This window comes from Etheostoma spectabile, chromosome 19 (assembly GCF_008692095.1).
Source record: "Etheostoma spectabile isolate EspeVRDwgs_2016 chromosome 19, UIUC_Espe_1.0, whole genome shotgun sequence".
Lineage (NCBI taxonomy): Eukaryota > Metazoa > Chordata > Actinopteri > Perciformes > Percidae > Etheostoma > Etheostoma spectabile.
Window position 1 is genome coordinate 2094484 of NC_045751.1, and position 20527 is coordinate 2115010.

Genomic DNA, 20527 nt, shown 5'->3' on the forward strand with positions numbered 1-20527 from the left:
ACTGTCCCCGGAAACCGGGGACGTCTGGTCACCCTATCTTAAATATATATTTTAAGTGGATGTAGCAAATGTTAGCATGCTACCATGCTGAACTAAACCGGCATTGTCACTGTGAGCATGTTAGCATACTGATGTTAGCATTTAGCTGGATGTGCAAATACAGCCTTACAAAACGGTTTGTGTGGCTGTAGAGACTTTAACATACACAGGAATGTATTCATCAGCGATTTTTTTTTTTAGCAAAGAAATATTTTTCAAGCGTCTAACCTTTCTTACATATTTTAGTTAGTTTATTTCTAAGTTTGCTTCCATGAGTTGTGAGAAACCATTCACATTTTTAAATCACTCATCACCTAATTACTCTCCCAGTACTGTGAAGTCACTGCGAAGAAAAAACTGAAAACAAACAACACTTTCTCATTTGTCTAAAGCAATAATTATTAGTTCAGGAGGCATTATTAGTTTTATTAAAACAAATACAGAGCCACAACATGCGGAGAGTTATTTATCATGTTGAGTGTGCAAGTGCCTTTGTGGCTCCAGCTGGTGTTTTCTGGCATGCTATGCAGACTGAAGTCTAACATCTATTGTTTTGGCAGCGGTTATGCCTCAAATCATCTTCCATACTATACAGATATACTGAACAGCTCCCACAATTAATCCTGCAGTTAGGTATAAGGGGGTGTGGGGGCCGTTTCCTTTTTTTAAAAAGAAAATATCAATTTCTGCGAGGACAGTCAACTCCATTGTTACATTAATGAATAACTTGGCATCATGTGCTTAATTTTTGTGACATATGAGAAAGTGAAGTTGGGAATTGAGGGGATAGTCGCATTAAATCAGAATTGGCCAAATCCCAAGCAGTAACTCTGTCAGTGGATATATTATGAAACATCTAATGGGCATGAAGATAATTGATGGCCTGTGAAGTTGTTTGCACTTAGTCACTATTTGTCCCAGCATGCTATGTTAGAGAGAAAAAGGCTTGTTGGTTTCTGGGGAAAATGGGCTGCAAATAACAAATGGCCACTAGAAAAACCTGTTAAAACACAAGTAGCTTCTGAAACATCAGGACATAATGACAAGGTAAATCATCTTTAAAAGTCCTTTATACTATAAGAGGATATTAAAGGATAAATCAAATCACTTGCGCGGCATAGTGGACCGACCACTTGGGTTTAACAATTCCGTCAGACTTGACGTTTAGAATATCGTTTTATATGTAACAAAAAAGTTAGTCTCCTACAGTGAGTCAGCATGTTTCCACAGCACCATTCTTGGAGGAAACAATGTACTGGTCCAATATAATTGAATGTTCCATGTGGTGACCCAGGCCATACAATCAGCTGGTTTACTGGCACAAGCTCTACAGATGGCGACTGTAGAGCTTGTGCCATTAAACTAGCGAATTGTAAGGTAGCTGCTGGCCCCCTGCAGTCAATTTACAATGGTCTCTTGCTTCATCCCCACTGCATCCCTTGCTCTGACAGTTTGAGACAGCTGACACAGCATTTATCTTGCTTAGCAATTTGAGCATGCAGACCAACTTATGTTCCCCCCATCTCTCTCTGCACTTGTTAGAAAGGAAAGCATTATACATTGAGAAAATGGTGCAACAGATTAAAAAAAACAGTGGTTTGGAATGAGCATTAAGGTACATTTTAAATTATCTGTTCCTCTACAATATTTTATGGGTTTTTGCTATGCAGGCTTGTCCACACGGTTTACGTTGACACGCATCTTATGGATAGCCGTAAACTAGGCTTGGAATAAAAATGAAGCAGCTTTTGGTGTCTTTTATTAAGTGTGGAGACAGTTTTTTTTTTTCTCATGACAATGACAAAGAGCCAAGTGCACACATTGTCTATGAATAATCATTGATCATGTAGCAGCCCTTTCATTGTATGTGGAAAGATCCCTCTCAGCTACACGGCTGACCGTGCCATTGCACCATTCCATACAAATGGAAATGATGCATTCTGTTTTTCCGTCACAGGAGAGCGGCTTCTCATTTTCCGCTCCCACTGTCAAGTTGTGCACAGCTGCATAAGTTTGCTCGCTTGTGTGTGGGGCACAGGAAATGGCTGTTGACAGCATAATGGGAGTGTGAGGATGCAATATAAATCCTTAATCATGCCTGAATCATGAACTGCAGCACTCAAATCCACACATCAATTGGCTAGAACTACTCCTAGTAGAGAGTCCTGGCCCTTGTGAGGTGTTTTGGCTTGGTCTAAAATGTGAAAGAAATCCAGCTGCTCTAATCACATACTGACAGGTATTCTTGTTAGTCCATGAGTCCAAGTGTGCATGCAAATGTCTTATGGAGGCATACTTATAAATTGGATTAAACACTACTTTGCTGAAAGCATATTCCAGCCATGACACCCAAAATCTGCTGTTTCTTCATTTCTCAATCTCTTCCTGTCGTTCTCAATTACGAGGCAAATCAAGATGACCTTAATTCATAGACACGAGTCGCATATGAGTCGGGTCATCTCATAGTGTACTAAGGAAGCCCGTAGCTCCTGCCCTGGCAGATTTGACTCGGAACATCATTACGTTTCATGGTTTGCCTTTCATGCAAATCGCTTCCCCACGCCTGGAACTTCATTACTAATGGCACTTCCCATCAAGGAAAAGGCCCATCCGAATACCAATATCACCCAGTGCTTTGGCTTTGTCACCTCAAGTCCCCTCTTCGCATAGCCTGGCAATTACAGCAATGTGCATTTCCTTCATGGAATTAGGCATCACCCCCTGCGAAGAGCTTCCCACAGCAGATGCTTTACAGTTGTTTCCACAGACCATTGGAGCACAAATGAACTAAACAAACAGTCACTTTAAATGTATAAGGCCTGGTGTAGTAGCACTTATCTGTGTTTGCTTATTATTTTATGACTCCAATCCTGCATCAGACACTCATGCGCAAGTTTACTATTTCTCCACAAAAAGTGTCAAAAAGGAGAAATATTGCACAAAGTAATTTTGAAGCAGGGAGCTTTTTAGGTCTCCTAAATAATATATAATGCCTCCTTTGTGTTACCTCAAGTGACCCCTACAGTACGACACCCTCACAGCAAAGTATGTCAGCTTACTCCCAGCGTCCTGAAAGTCACCCTTATGTTGAGTCTTTGAGTAATGGAAGGAATCAGTTTGGCAATGGATGTCTACAACTTGAAGTTATAACTGTTAAAGTGTAAAATCCAATAATATGGCTAGCTAAAGATGATCTTATTATAGTCATGCTTGATATTCATTCTGGGGCATCAGTTCCCTTTGGTTTCTATTTGATTTTCATCTTACTTTCTTTCCTTTGTCTATGATTGCTATCGGTGCTCATGATAATTATTCAGTCTATTATTTATTTGCCATTTAACGGCATCACCACCAGTGTACCTTCGGCCTAACAATACATTTCCACTGTAAGACCTACCAGACACCAGATGTCTAGCAACTGTAAACTTGGTATAGGTTGACTCCCTGTTATGTCACAGCAAGTGCTGACAGAGGGTAGTGAAATTAACATATATTATAAATAAATAATTATTCACACTGCCAATATTCTGGTTTCATATGAATCCACGGGAGGCATTGTAAGGACAGGAAGCACATCCTTTTTATTTGCACCAAAGACAAGAAAGAGAAAAGCTTTTCTCTGTTTTTTTTCTATTTTTGGGATTCATGATAGGCCTCTACTCACCTCACATACATTGACAGGAAAGGAGAGCAAGCAAAAGAGCAAAATGGAAATAGTAATAAACATGCTAATGCTAGTCCGTGGATCTGGGAAGAGCAGCTATCCGCCGCTCGTGTGTGTGTGTGTGTGTGTGTGTGTGTGTGTGTGTGTGTGTGTGTGTGTGTGTGAGAGAGACTGAGCATGAGCAAAAGGGAACAGGAAATGTGCACTTTATTGCAGGTGAGAGCGTGCATACACGCACTCACTCACTATGTGCTCCAGAGTAAACAGGAGAGAGCTGCATGTGAACGTGCCACCTTTCTCTTTCAATCTGCCTCTGGAGACAGTGCAAAAGGCCTTTGTTGGCTTCTTGGTGAGATAAGAAGCGCGGGGGGGGGCTTCAGAGACTTCGCAGAGCCAGCTTTTTTTCCCTATAGGATGTAAGCAACCCTCTCAATAGAAACTCATTTGCCATGTTGTGTAATTGTGGTACATAATGGAGCACACCTTATTCAAGCAGCCCAAGGCTTTTTTCTAAAGCAATTTTCTCCATTCACTATCAAATAAGCCATGTTTTAGAAAGATATTACTCGTCCTTTTGAGCTAAGGGCCACCACATATTTGCCTTTGAATGGAATGTTGTGTGTGATTAAGATACAATTTTGCTCATTGCTTATTATAAATGAGGCACTGTCAACCAACTTGATATTTGTCATCTGACTTTTATTCTCACTGGAAGTAAACAAAGTGGCTGACCTTTCCCGTCTGGATTGTTACACACGTTTGTGCAGGGGAGTTCTGGCTAGTAACAGCCGCTGGTCACTGAAAATTCTCTGCATTGAGGCAACCTGCAGCTAAAATGCTAACATAAACCTTATATGATCGTTAATCACATAAGACTATACTGCTTTATTTTCTACACGGCCAAAATAATATCAAAGCTGAAGTGCAGAGATGAAAAATGACAGATTTGAAAAACATTGCTGAGCTTTTCCATTAAACCACCGCAGGCTAGGAATGGATGGCTATTTGCATAATTTAACTGGCATCTTAATTATTGTGTCAGGCATCTGTATGCAAATGACTTAAGTCACTTAGAAACGGAACTTACTTGGCTAAATGGCTAATGGACTAAATCTTATCAAGTTAGAATACACAATGTGAGTGGGTAATTGTGTTTGACTGTGCGGTGTGACAGTAAGAAACAAAAGAAAAGAGGACAGGACTGACATAAAACAAGTAAATGCAAGCTTACCTGAGTTAGCTGGGAGAAAAAGGGCATGTTAGTGGTGTGTGTTATTTTTTCCTTTCGTTTGGGGTTGCAGAGAAGGACCTACCACGTAAAACAGTGAGTCTGGTGGTAGCGCTCGTCTCTCCAACACTGTTGGAGGCGACGCATTCATATATGGCTTCATCTCGGGGCGTGCGTAATGGCTGAATTCTTAGCACTGAACCAGAGCCGTCGTCGAACTCTATCACCTGCAGGTGCGAGAGACAGGATATGTTAAAGGAGATTTTATGGTTCACAATGGGCGAGGGACCTTCCGCAGAGAAAAAAGACAACACTGTCGATGACATTTTGCTAACAACACTGATGGTGACACAATGTGCTTCCTATGACAAACAAAAGCTGCTGCCTACCTTACATTAAGCCCTAGTGATTCGGTGTTCATTTGTGAATGTTGTACTGATACTGTACATGTACGACAGGTAACGTCAGGATCTTTGCAGAATTAGAATGTGTATAGAGAGAGTGTAGGTACTGAGCATATTTGATTCCAAAAAAATTTGGTTGTGGGTATGTTCATTTATGTGTTCAGAAGTGCTGTGTTTTAAATACACTATTAACTATCTACTAATTTCTGCAATAATTGGTAAACTAGTCGATCGGCTGACTAACTTTAAGAATGGGAAAATGTATTGTAGTCAGCATTTTTTGCTGGGATATTGGGTAGTAGATTGAAATTTAAATCTGAATGTGTCCCACTCTTAAAGTTAACATTCTATCCCTTGAAAATGCATCACACTGGATTGTGTCAATGGGACAGAAACAAGCACAAACAGTTAAAGGTGGCTTGATAAACGGTTACGGACAGTTGTACCATGAGGTGAGATAGTGGTACATAAGACAGGACCAACTGTTTTAGACGAACGACACATAAAATGCGCACAAACAGGTGTTTGTTGTAGCTTATTCAGCTATTTTTTTTGCATGCTACATGTTGTATACTCACTGATTTTTAGAAAGCCCTGTGTCATAACTCAATGTCTTTTAAGCATAGAGGTAGATTTCAATAAAGATAGGCCTGAGACCTCTGCTTCACACGCTCGCATACAAAACACACACACACACACGCACAAACTCACACAGAGGCCTACGGACATTTTAAAAGTTCACTATACATCTCTGCAGGTGTTAGTTAACAATACACTTTAACATTTCGTTAGCCAAGCTATAGCGGTGTTGGCATTCAAGCTGACAGCAGGTGATGGTTAAAAAACAGCCTCCCTTCTTAGTCAAAGCAGAAGCATTGAAAAAGAAGTTGTGAGATGTCCAAAATGAAATGTTTTTTTGTTAGAAGATGAGAAAGCAGCCTATGATTGAATGGACATGGAATGGGGGCAGCCAGCAAACTCTGTGAGGCAATGGGAGAATGAAAACTAGCGTGTTAGCATTCAGTACAACATGCGATGCAAACGCAATGAACTCTGATAAGATTAGATTTCTGCGGGCATGAGACAAAAAGAAGAAGCGGTAAGAAGTCTCCAAGCTCCGTTAAGCCATTGCTGCTGTGCAGTAGCAAGCAAATATGGCATCTAGGGCGGAGGGGAAAAAAGCGACACCATGATAGTCCCGAGGACTGACACAAAAATTAATAGAAATCTTATCAGTGTTCTGCGATGATGTGTTATTTCTCATGGGTACTGAGCCCAAGTGCAGATTAAAGCTGACCAGAAATCAAAGTTTCAGCCAAAATGAGCAGGGTAGAACATGCAAATAGATAAAGATGCCACAAAGCAAAAGGATATTTTCAAAAGTGAAACTGTTTCTTTCCCTTTCACTTTGCATAAAGCTGGCAAATGTGGCGGGATGCTAATGTAGGTATCTGGGTCAAGCCACTAGTTTTTTCTTCTGTCCAATTACTCTTTTCTTGTCTTTTATTTAATTACAAATCTATCCCCTGATCTTTTGTGTACTTGCTCATTAAAACCCATGCATGTTTAAAAGGCTGGCCAGCATGGCTATTAGAGCCTGCTAATGCGTGGTGGCAAGTCAGGGCAAAACGCAAGCAAGCTGGGCATGGCGCGATGGAATTTGTGCGAGCAGAGCCAAAAGCCGTGCTTGAAGCATTCCCATTTTGTCGAGCATTTTACATCAGAACAATAGACCTAATACCTCAAATCTCTGGTTGCTGACTTTCTTCCCCTTCTTGTTCCACACAATCTTCGGCCGTGGATCTCCTGTAGCTTGGCAGATGAAGGATGCCACGCCTCCTTGCACGCCTGTTTGGTCATTGGGGGTTCTTAGAAACTTTGGTGGTGCTGGAGTGGGACAGGAACAGAATGAAAGATAACACAAATAGTTAGTGAGCATTCTAAGCTTTGCAGAAAGAGCAATTCATCTCACATATCATGCCGCGCAGACTAGGAAGTAAGAAAGTTGCAGATTTCAGCATGTGCCTGTTAAGAGGATTGTCGTCCGAGGTCAAGACAAGAGATTGTACTGACTTTATTGTGCGAGTGGAAACAGATCAGTGATTGAGACTAGGTAGTTAAAAGACAGAGGGCGTAACATGACTGGGAGTATTTCTTCATAACTCTAAAATCTCCTCTGAAGGATAACTTATGAGGGAGTTTTAAAAAGGAATTCTTGGTTAAAAAGACATTTCTTTTGTGGGAAGTGTAGGAATTACTTTGTTTACAACACAATCTACAGAGAACGCTATAATGGAAATGACTACAATGTTGTAACCATTTGTTTTGTAATATGTAATTGGGTGTTTAAGCTCCTTTTAAATAACTGATAATGCCACTAAAGGGGGAAATAAATTCTTAAAATCAGGAAATACCTTAAGTTTAGATCACTCAGCACTTTATTTTTAATTTCTGTGAAGATGATTGGTTGGATGAACTGGTCCTTCACATGCCTTTCAACATAAAAGTCATCTATCTTTACAAGCTTATTATTACAGCGTCAACATGCTATTCCACCAGACATTAATCATGTGGCCATTCAGTGTTATGAATCACATTTTCTAACTGTTGCAGAAAAACAGAAGCTTATCTATTGGTTGAGTAGCAGACAACACTATTCTCTCGAAAACCACCAGTCAGGTCCTTGTAACGCTCAGATCGGTGATGTGAGCATTCTGTTGTTCCTAATTGGCCCCTCAATTCAGCATAACAAGTCAAGTGTAAAGGCAATGAGGATAAAAAATGCTCCAAATGTAGGGGCGTGAAGGTGAGAGAATAGCAGAATGGAACAGTGTTTGCTTTGTGTGGACGCGGACATGGCCGTCCTCACCACCGTAGTGGGTTTAAAACACTGTACAATAGCATTTGTTCAGGCTCTGATCTCCATAGCAGTGAAAAGAGCTGTAGCCCTGTTCATTCAGTTTGATTTTGTCAAGTAATATATAATATAATCCAGGCTTTGTCAGCCATTATTTGTCAGCCACAGTTCAGCCAGGCTTTGTCAGCCACAGTTCCCTATTTACTTCCAGTTCAAAAAATTGAGTTCTGTTTCGTCTTTTTTTTCCCTCCAGGACAATTAGTTCCTGCTCCTGAGCTGACGTTTCTATTACAACCAAATCCGAGCACATGAAAGTGATTAATAATCAAAGGAACCCGTCTCTCCCTGATAAGATTTTGATTTTGAGATTTACATCCCAGTGTTATCATTATGATCACGGCTTATTTCAATAGCAGTAGTGTCATATTGCTGAGTCGGACCCCCCCGCCCCTAGTATTTTCCTCTGAAGCTCGAGTGCCAGCTTCAGTGGGAGGTATAGCTCCATCTGTCCCCCTGCAGAGCAACTGTTTGCCTTTTATCAATCAGTTCAGCAGGCCATTAGGGGCCCAACAGCTGCAATAATGCCAACCATCTGAATCACCTCATCTGTGTGTGAGAATGTGCGATTGTGCTTGTTCGCGTGCCTGTGTGCAGACTGATTTCCCCGCCCAGATTGTACTGCCCAGCAGCGGCGGCGGTGGCGCTGCGAGCGGGGGACAAATTAACCTGCAGGATTTGTAGAGAGGTGACACAAGATGTGTGGTCAGCAATCAAAAGGGCGAACAGATAAACAGGCAAGCAGCTGGGCTTCCACTGGGCAAATGAGTCTGTGAAAGCACCTGATTGCCTCATGACATGCACACACTGTTTCGGGCGCACACACACACACCAACAAACCCAGACATTTCTCAGAGGCTCCCTCCCATTCACCGGCTGACAGTTCCGACAGTTGGGCAGCAGAGTTGACACTGTGTGATTTGTACGCCGCAAAAAGCACCATTATATCTGCATTTGCACCTTATCTCATTGACTTTGCTGGGGTGTGGTGCACGTTGGCATCCAGCCAAGAGGGTGTTGATGGGTAATTGATATGCTATTGGGGCTGTTTTTCGCTCCGGGGCCATCCATTATGGCTCGGTGCGTCTCTTTACGCTGGCTGTGATAGACTGCTAGGACATGTACAGGAGATCAGCACTGGAGGTGAGGGGAAGAGAGTGCGTTAGGGGTGGGGGGAGTCATCGCACAATGGGGAGTGATTGAGGCGTGACATGGAGGTAATAGTGTTTTCACAGACATGGCTGCTGATAGCACCATCATACCCCCATTTTAGGTCTGCCGCTGACAAACATCCATTTTGGTAGAGTCCTCGTATGGCTTCAAGGTAGACAGAGGCTGATTGAAACCTCTGTTTTCTCTGAACAATACCATGACTAGCACCTTGACAGCAACCAAAAAGATATGGTCGATGAAAAAACATTGTGCACACTCATGCACCACAGAGAAAGCTTCAACCACAGCACCCTGCTGATGCACTGCTTGTGTTGGCAAATTACAACACGGAAGCTTTTCTAATGAGAACATCAAAAGAAGTATCTAATAATTTTAAATAGCAACATTGAATATTATCTGGCATAATGTGTGGCCATTGCTTTTCCTTTAATCATATGAAATAAATCTCAATTAAAATAAACTGCCATCCAGTTAAAGTCCCTGCTGCATCTTGGCATCTCCTTTGAGATGTAAGGATGAATTAAGACCATCGGTAGGCACCTGTTGTTCCAATGCTAAGCTGTCGCCGGCAAACAACTGAGAAATGTAAAGCCTGTCAAAAGCTAAAAGGTTAGTGGTATGGACCTGTTCCTGCTCTCTCTAGGGGTCATTACGTAACCTTGTTTGCATTCACTGACACTGGAAAGGAAGACGCTCTTCATAGCATCCCCTTGCTCTATTTTCCCTTTATCAACACCATGTTAATAATTTGGTGACTGACTGAAAGCCTTTACTATTCTTAAGAACACCCATATCCACAGGGCTGAGGGGGCAGACTTTTTTTATGACTGGAAGTATATATGTTTTAATGGAAAGACATGAATTGAAATTGGAAGCCTTCAACAATGTGGGCAGCGCACACACGGAACATTAAATTTGATTACTGTTTCTGTTACTGTCTCCTATTGTTTTTATCATTCTGGCGCCTTTAAGTGGTATTTTAAAACCACCATTTAAATATAATGGACTGGTCAAGAAATCAGGGCGTTTTAGGTGATTATCAGCACACTGGGTCAGCTTTTCTCCCGGAGTTCAGACTAAATGTTTTTCTCTTGAATCACACAGAAAACAATTGCGCTGGCCTTAGATCAAGCTCTTGGACATGCAACAGTTTACTAGAATTGTTAACTCGCAGAAGAAGTATACATTTAGCATAAGGGCCATAACCAAATTAGCGTGTGATAGCATTTTTAATGCATTTCCACCAGAAAGGTAAAGAAAAAGAAATCCTGGTAGCTGTGTCTGCGGACTTGATCTGAAGAAAAAAAAACAATAACTCCAAGCACACCTCTATTACTTATGTCAAAGACTGAGATGTCCAAACCAATGCAGGTGATTCTAGATGTAAGAGCAGGAGTAGGGAAACAGCAGTTGGCAAACAACCCGCAATGCTCTGCGCTACACAAAAGATGCTGTGGTCAGAGCAGAAGAGGCAAAAGGCAGCATCAATGACATCATTTGATAAATCTTGGATGGCAAACTAAAGGTAGGCTCCAGGGGTGCTTGACATAAAATGAAAATGCCAAAGAAGTGTCCAGAATAGTTCTATATTGAAAACTAAAAGTCAGGAAAGGTGGCCAGGCTAGCTCAGTGGTAGAGCGGGTGCACATGTACTGAGAGGTTTATGCCTCGATGCAGAGGTCCAGGGTTCGAATCAGACCTGTGACGATTTCCTGCATGTCTTCCCCCTCTCTCTCCCCTTTCTCACCTAGCTGTCACATAAAGGCAGAAAAGCCCCCATAAAATAATCTTCAAAAAATAAAAAGTCAGGAAAAGCTAATTCTCAAATAGAAATGCTTAGAACAATAAACCTAAACAGCGCAGAACCTAAAACAAAATCCAAACATGATACTGACTTGAAACTTTTTTAAAAGACAGAGTAACTACAGAGACTGTGCATGTGTTACATTCCCTGTCTTGGCATGTGTTGGGGAGAACCAGCAGTGGCAGGTGTCGGGGTAACTTAAAGTACAGTACCTGTTGTAGCGACACACTGTAAATTGAGTTGTGTAACTGCGGCTAATGATATTATATTTTTCTATCGCCGTGATGAACCTAGAGGATTGTCGGCTTCAAAGCAGCGGATCTACATTCATTAGAAGTTTGTTTGATATTGGCTTAAGTCATAGCCAAACATTGCTTTTAAATTCTGTTCTCAAATAGATCAGAGTCTGGGTTTCATTCATAACAGCCAAAACATTTAAAGTCATCAGGGCTCTGCCATAGACTAAAGTTTGAAATGCCAAGCCATTAAAGAGCATGAATCAAAGAGTGGAGAGAAGAACATTAATAAACCCACTTTCAGTTGGAACCTCTATTCGGCATAGACACCAGTCGAAGACGGCTTGGTTTTCACAATTATACTGACTGACATATTCAATTTCATTTGCATGAAAAGGGCCATTTCCTCTCTGAATCTTTAACTTGCAGGGTGAGGTGGGGTTGTGGAGGGCGATAATTAATCCTAACACATTGGGTGGCAGTCTGCAAATACCCTGCTCCATTTTGGACATACTGGTGGAAGAAAGGAGCATTTAAAGATGCCATTAACCTCATTCGACATCTTTAAGCCACAGAATATCAGTTCTGTGATATTGATGAATTGTCACAATGGCACCATGTGGGGCAAATTGGACTGAAAGGGGTGGCTAATGTTGAAAGAGTGTAAAACTGTGCAAAGGATAGTTGACTTTATGTTGTAATCCTTTAAGTATTCTGAAAGTCCATTGCAGCAATATCATTATCATAGTATTTAAATAAAAAAAGGTGCGGTGGAATGGGTTTGCTGGTGATTGTGAATGCAGTTGTGTGGTTTAGAAAGCAACACCCTCTCTATGGATTAATTATCTGTCAATACAGTGTTCCGAAACATCTGACCCCATGCCAAAAAGAAAGCAGACTTTAGTAATGCAGACACACAAACAGAGATGAACAATGCGAAAAAAGAGTGGAGAAAAAAAAGAGAGAAGATAAACCCCACATACTAATCAATTGAACAAACACAAGCATAAACCATTTTCTTGGGGCACTAAACAGCGCTCTATCTGCAGCATTATGATAAAAATGTGTCTTTTGTAATGCTGAGGAAACAAACTCCACATTGTATGTGCTCACAAGGCAGAAAGAAAGAAAAGGAATTGGAGCTTAATTAGAACTGTTGGCTGATTTGAATTGCATGCTCATCGGTAATCTTGCCTTAAATGGAAACTGAAATTCTTATTGCAATTAGTGATTACTTGAAAAGGGATATGGCCCCCGAATGATTGTTAATTACTGGATCAGGAATAGTACATTAATTCACTGCAGAGGTTTTAATGCAGTGCAATCATGGGGGCCCGCTCTTCCATCAATATTGTGCTGCTTGTCACACATAATGAAGTTCATAATACAAGCCTTCTCCTACACTGATCCCCCCCTTCCCAACTGCTTAAATGTGCTCTCTAAGCAAAATTCATAACGGTCATTATGTAAAACTAATTCAATAGAACTTACAAGAATGCAGCTTAATGACATAATATTGAGACTGCATGTGGATACTAGGGGTGCAGGTCTATTTAGCGATAGGGTCAGGGTCTCGTATTTTACTCATAAGCCTCCAAGAGGCTGCCGTGAATAAACAAATGTGTATCACTGACAACACAGATTAAAAGGCAGGAAAACTACAGCATGCAAAATCTTACACAGCTCATTGGCATATTCATCTTGCCAAAATTTCAGCCCAATGACTAAGGCTGCAAAAATCAAATTCCAGTGGGACCGTCTTTACCCAAGAAAGTGTGTGTTACTCATGCTCAGTGGCACTGCTGTGCAAGGTCGCAGCTTCCGGCTAGAGCTCTGCAGGAGTTAGAGCACTTTGGCACAGACGGCAGCAGCAGCATCAAAAAGAATGGCTAATGCTCTTGTCCCACATTCAATGCACTGACAGATTCTCTGACAAGACAGGGGAGAAAGGCAGGAAAGAGCTCCAGAGGTGCCCAAACTACCATACACGTACAGCAACACACAGACACACACTCTCAAGAGTGTTCGAATATTCTCCCTGGATGGAGCGAACATTGCAAATGGGCGGACAACATTAATAAATTGGGTTGTGTGGAACAATAGAAAATTCTGGAAGGTTCCATTAAATAAATATGAAGGGTTATTTATGGAACGGTGCTGAACTTCTCAGTCTGTGTTTAATGGGATAAGATGGAAACTGAAAGGTCCCCGTATTCAATTATCATTGTAGATTCATAAAGGCAAAAACCTTTCAGTTGTGCAATGACGGCTACATCAGTGATGTAGTCTCTTGTTTGCAGAGGAACACTTGTACCCTCTGTATCTGTTCCTGCGTCTGTCTCTCTAACACACACAAACACACACACACACACACACACACACACACGCTACCACAATCTCCCATGGGACACATTAGCGAGGTAGATGGATCCAGTTTGTCACTTAATAAAACGGCCCACTCAAACAGATGGCTTTGTTCAAACGGCCCCTAACGCTTTAAAAGCTGGAACTGAATCGCTGCTGTGGCAAATAAGACACATGAAAACCCACCTCCCTTTGCGGTGGAAACCAAACAGAAGGAAACATATAAATATTGAATTGCGCCACTGTTGGGGCGAGACCAACCGCCAGAGAAAAAAGAGAGAAGAGCAGGGGGAGGGTGGTGGAAAACACTAGGCGCTCCTGTAGGAAATTCTGAACATCTGGGCAGACGTCGAACGAAGATGCAAAATAAGACAGAGGCTTCAATTTCAATAAGACGTCTCGCCTCATTCATTACTTCTTTATTTGTATATTAAAACACAAATCTGGGGCCAATTTTCGTGTGACCATTTGAGCAAAAAACATTCGAGCAAGAAGTATGAAATTTGGATGTGTTTGTCTTGTTTGTATGGGCAAAAGGGAGAAACATAGATAAGTAATTCTAATTGTGCAGGCTTACTCTGTTTGGTAGTCAGCGCAGTCTATTTGCAAAAAGTTAATTATCTGATAGGATAGGCAGTAGCAGCCACTAACACAGAGCCATTCATTCATTCTGTTATCCACTAGGCAATGGAACGATTCATTAAATGGCAGTGCTGCAGCAAAATGGCCAATAGTTATCATGCTATGGCTGCACAGACTTTAAAAGATGTTAGAAATGGCAAAAGTGATAAACATTCTTTGGCCATGCCACTGCCAATGTAACCACATGTGTAGATAATAAGAGAGCAATATTTTGTATGATTGTGAGGCTTTTATCACACATGTCAGTTGATTTCAATGTTATATTAGATTGATGAGAAAATATCACCATGAGAGCGTGTGCAGATGGCAATCTACAAAGCTGCCGGCTTTTTCACTACATGAAGCAGGCATCAAAAGATATGGATGGGAAAAATGGAATGGAAAATCAAATAAGCAAGATATGTGACTGGCGGTATTCAAGAGAGAATTACACTATGATTGAGCCTGTCCTATTTCTTTATAGCATAAACTTCACATAGTTGTCTTTGCCCCTGACCACGGAGCGGAAAAGCTTGCCTCATATGTGTCTCCGTAGGAGCAGAGATGGATTATGTAGTAAATCATTCCAGGGATTCAACATTGTATATTTAAACAGACTCTAATTTTATGGATAAGTAGTGCCAAGCCATTTCCGATGGATGCCAGTTGTCAGGCCATAAGAAGTGACACATTCCCTGCACTGTTTTCTCAAGCGCTTACAGGCAAACTAGCTCACGCTCCAGCAATCCTGCTAGATGACAATTGGCTTCCTTTCAGCAGCTCAGATATCCTGCGAATGTTCCTAAGTTCAGCTACCGAAGTTGCACCTAAACCAAGCTTTTTGGGTAAAAGAAAAGGGCCTTTTCATTCTTATTTCCCCATTTCTACTGTGCGTCCTACCATCACGTTCTACTAATCTTCACATTCTATGGTTCAGTGAATATTTCACTAATCCGCTTGGATAAATATAATGGACAGTGTAAAAAATATTAAACTACAATTAAAATGCGGTTCCTAAAAAAACCCTGAAAAGAGCAATCTCTCGGCATACTGTTCTCTGCAGCGAGCCACAGTCATGGCTATCCTCATACAGGGGAGGTACCACAAACAGTCACTCAAGGACCAAAGTGACCTTTCACAGGCCACTAGTTTTATGCAGCAGTGAGGGAAGAGTATTGCACATAAAAGAGAGGAAGACAAATGGTGGCCATTGAAACATTTGTTAGGTAAAAATCACCTTCCCTCTACTTAACAATGAGTGTGATCAGTCAGAATACTGTATCATTGCAAACGCAAAAACATTTTGAAGACTGCCAGACCACTATTGGGTGGAATTGATTACCGGAGAGGGGTACTGCACAGTAGTTATACTGTACCTTGAGCTGCTTACATGCTAGCTTACAGTATTAGTATTTAAGGGTTGAAGCAGTAGCTTCAGTTCTTGCATGTCATGTACAGTGTATGCTCATAATGCTGTCACTGTCTGGCTCACTGGTTATTCTGATTGTATCAAAGCTTAATAAAAGCCTTAATTACTAGGAATTATAATAAGCCTATATACTGTATTGTAGTCAAAATATTGCCCACTGCATTTGATATGTGTCAAAATGCCACATAATTGTCCAAATTAATACAATTTGAATGGTTACGCTTAATGTTATTGTTTTTATTACATTTTTAATTAGTTTGTTCAACTTTAAATGAGTGCATATGATACTGCAGGATAAGGCTTTAGCGGGGTATTAATGCCTTGTTTTTGTCAGTTACACATTATTAATATGTCTCCGACTAAACCACATGCAGTAAATCTAAGTTGAGGTCTTTGAATTTTTAATTGCAAACCCCTGAAGAAAACGGTTCTGTGTGTGTGTGTGTGTGTGTGGGGGGCAGTGTCTTTGAAGAGCTACAGATGGGGAAACAAATGAGGGCGGGTGGTATCAGGGCCAGAACAGTGCAATGTCACCCCAGGAGCAAAAAAACAACAACCCCCAGGGGACATAATTAAAATAATCCACTAAAATTAAGTGGTTCAGATCACTTTTGAAAGGCCCCTACTTGATGTGTGTGTGTGTGTGTGTGGATGTAAGGAAGATTTATCGGGAGATGCATAGAAGTGTAAAGAGGATGACTCTGTGTGCATGTTTCTGTCCGCTTACAGTGTGTGGGTGTTCCTTGACGCTTTTAAGCCAAAGTTTTAAGGCGCATTCATATTCATGATATTCCTCAACCTGTTAGGAAAGGAAATGTACCACAGTATCTAGTTTCATAACGTCTTACTTTTTTGAAAATAGTTTAAATTTTTCATTGATTTTTTTTTTGCATTGTGATTAAGCAACATTTCAATTGTTTCAACCTTCGAAATATTCGCATCACATTAGAGGTGATTAAAATGAACATACTCGGGGCAGTGAAATACACCAGTTGGAAATCTCTCAAAGCTAGTAAAGAAAACCACATAAGACCATATTTGAGAAGCAACTGACAAAAAGAAAAGCCAAACATAAGGGAGCTCAATAAAAGTTGTTGATGGTTTCATGAGAATCTGGGTTGTGATTAAGTCCTTGTACTGTATACTACATTTTTCCAACTGTGACAACTGAATTAATGGAATATTGTGTCATAGAGCCACAGAGGCCGGGTGGAAAAAAAAGGTTAGATTTCTAAAGACAAGGAGCCTTCGGGCAAAAGGCTGTTGGGGACCGGAAATGTGGCCGTTGGACTGATGGTGTTTGTTGAGCTTCTCTTCTCAGTCCTTTTCACCCTTTGCCAAACTGAGCCTCAGTTGACAGAGTGAGGGTACACAAAGACGATGGCCTCAAGTGCAAATGTTTGCCAGAAGAAAGTAATGGGCTCTAGTCTACTGAAAGAGTGAATGTGTGTGCGTTTTTGTAAGTGCCTTAACTCTATGTACATATAAATACTGTGCAGACTATACAGTATGTTTAATTGCGGGCGTAGTTAATGCAATTTGTGAAGGGAGTCATTCTGATTAGAAATCTGCTAGATTGGAGACATATATTTCCCAGTAAAAGTAGAAAGACTTATCTATCCACAATGCCCTTTTCCCAGTTATCTGGTGTATTCTAAAAAGCCCTGCTATGAGTAATGGCTAGGGCTACTGGCTTTTAATGTGGAGTAGTGAAACCGCAAGGAAGAGAGTAAAAAGCCAATGACATTGTCACAAAATGCCACAGGGTACTACGGTCCTCAGTAAGAAATGACTTCATCCGTTTTCTCACATAGATTAAAGGTTAAATAGTAAGCCGGCACATTGACTCGGCATGATTGTTAACTTCATGAATATTGTCGAAAATCTAGCACATTAAGGCACGTGAAGGAAACCCAAAGCGACTGACTTTTCAGCTTGACGAGACTCAAACTGATGGCGAGGCTGTTGGTTCCAGCGTGTGACGTTGCGGCATGTAAATTAGTTTCCACGGACGCTTTTTTTCTGTTGATTATGTACACTATTATCAGTGTTTATTGTATATTATTGTAATGCAACGTAAATGAATCCTGTGTGCTAGGGGTCCATTCTACCATTTAGAATCCAATTGGGAATTAATGTAGTACAGTAAAATATGCATTATATACTTAAGTGGAAGCAGAAAAGGTCCACAAAGATTGTTTTCCTCTCAAACATACATTTGTGTAATGTACCAGTAAATAGCAGAATAATTATATTTACAGCAGGGTTCTCCTTGGTGTGCTTTTGGAGCCGATATTTTCACTCTGCAGCATGTAAGGCGAGTCCGCTGTCATTAATCATTCCACAGGTGCAGGAGCATTGTCAGAACCCATACGTCCCTTTGCCTTTTCAACCTGGGAGGAAAGTGGAATGGGAAGGCCGACCACGTCCCCAAAAAACAATTTCTCTTTCCCTTCTTCTGCGCTCAATTTGTCACGAGGGGGAACCAAGTCCAGATTAATTAGATTCCATTTTGTGGTCATCTTCGTTTTTTTTCCTCCTTTCATGACGCTTTTCTTTTTCTTTGTCTTGCCCACAGTCCTAACAGCCATTCTGGCACCATTTATCACGTTGCCATCTTGACAGTGCCTTTCCCCTTCCTTGCTGGGAAGCCATTAGAGCATCTCTGCATCGTGGCGGCCAGATTGCATTCCGGTCCGCACTCCCGACATTCATCATCTTTTGTCCTAACTTTTTATCTTGCCCCTGCCCTTTGTGCAGCCCTATCTGCAATGCCCACTGTAATGAAACACTGGGAGGTGAGGCTCAAGTAAATAACCTAATTAAACCTAGCAAACAGGGACAAAGGAGAAAAAAGCGCAAAAGGCCTTTGTGAGAATGCCAGAGGAGGAACACACACAGATGGCAGTGAGGAAGTCGAAGCAGTGATGTGGCATCATGCCCGTGCCACCTTCTCATCTCTGTATTTATAGTACTCCTAGTGGTGATGTTGCTTGTCCTCCTTATGTGATTTGGACCAACGCAGAATGACAGTTAATCCTTATCCTGACAAAGCACTAATTACACATCAAGACATGATGAATTCAAGAAGAGAAATGCACCTTTAAGACAAGGAAATATCTCAGTGATAAGGCCCAAAGCAATGAATAATGGGTCCTATATGAGAAAATCTATCCTTCCTTCTTACCTACTTTCACTCCTTTCTAATTCTTGGGCAAATGTCGAGCCAACTCTGATTGGTCTCATTAGAGGACAAAATGAAAAATGCCACGCGTCATAATTATCGGTGCCCTGCTGCAAATAGTATCGAGTCAATACAGCAAAATGTCAGACGGGCATTAGTGGACAATTATTAATCCATATCAAGCTGGAATGGACAATTTAATTATCACCTAATCAATATTTCCAGAACTTGTACAGATGTAGAGCAGTGACCGGCTGGATAGATCTGCCCTGTGTAAGGGCAGCTGGGAACAGTAGGGCTCCCCTGCCTGCATGGCCAAGGCACTATTACTGCTTCTTTTAGTGATGGACACTGACTCTACTGTACCTGAATATGTTTGGGAAGGAATTAAAACGACTAGATATGTCAAAGCTGAAAACACTTTCCCCTCTCCTGCGGTTGTTGTAAATCTGCCTTGGGTGATCTACAAGTTTTAGTGCCACTGTGACTTTGATTTTTTTTTTTCTTATCGACTGACACAAACCCAAATGTTTTTCTCTAATTCTGTTTCCCAAAGCAACCTTGACCAACGATATGACTCTTTGTTCATCACAGTCGGCCGCTACTCAAACATTGTCAATTACTAGCAAAGCTCAAAAGCTACATGATGCAAAAGTGATGTACTGATGAAATGGGGCTACGCATCATACAAAATAGGTCTATGTATTTCTTTTATTAACTTGTTGCTGTAATATTCTATAATTGTCAATAATATTACATACTTTTCTATTGGTACTCTCTCTGTTCTCAATGCTGCCGGAATAATTACTCTCATTGCACCTGAAACGAACTATCTCAAATAATGTCAGTCAAGCCTTTGTGCGAGTGATGAAACAAAATGAATGCTGTGTAACAGGCTCTTGTGCATTTCAAAGACACCACACAATGAGGCTTGTCAAAACAAAAGTGGCTGTCTTCCACAAGATAGCAGTCATCTTGAGATAAGAACACCCTCTCATGGTTCTGTTTTGCTTTTTTTGTTGCTATAGTTATGACTCCCATCTCCATCCCTGAATCACTTTTGTTACTATGCAACCAATTGATTGCCACTAAGTTTTCTTGACCTGGGTTATTTTCACCACTTACTGCCTTACTGCCTGCCGCGATGGATTATGATTTTAACACAAGATTGCATTTTCAGCTCACTTTATCTTTCCCAGCCGGCACTATTAACCTGCATCTTTCTTTCGTTTTCCCCCTATAATGCTTCGGTTTCCATTTGCTTTAATACCAAAAGCCAGAGGTCTTCCCTTTTTGCACACCAATAAAAAACTCACTTAATTCATGTAGCCCTTGCAGTGTTGACTTTGACTGGGTAAACTCCGCCCACTCTGCCGGCGATTTGATTTCTCCCTGCAGCTCGGTCTGGAAACCTGCACGTTTAATTCTCCTGCTTCAGTTCACAATTTTGCAGGAACCGATCACAAA

General features: G+C 41.2%; 1 protein-coding gene across 44 annotated transcripts in view; it reads right to left on the reverse strand.

Moving 5' to 3' along the window:
- Positions 1–20527, reverse strand: part of LOC116669415 (receptor-type tyrosine-protein phosphatase delta) — a 370303-nt gene that overhangs the window by 61583 nt on the left and 288193 nt on the right. For 26 of the 44 annotated variants that reach the window (XM_032499288.1, XM_032499284.1, XM_032499283.1 and 23 more), the window contains exons 11-12: positions 7077–7222; positions 5017–5158 (exon numbers count right to left, since the gene is read on the reverse strand). In XM_032499288.1, the coding sequence (XP_032355179.1) occupies positions 5017–5158; positions 7077–7222 (288 nt within the window). Of the gene's footprint in view, positions 1–5016; positions 5159–7073; positions 7223–20527 lie in introns of all 44 variants that reach the window. The other 18 variants (XM_032499244.1, XM_032499260.1, XM_032499256.1 and 15 more) reach the window with 1 other exon arrangement.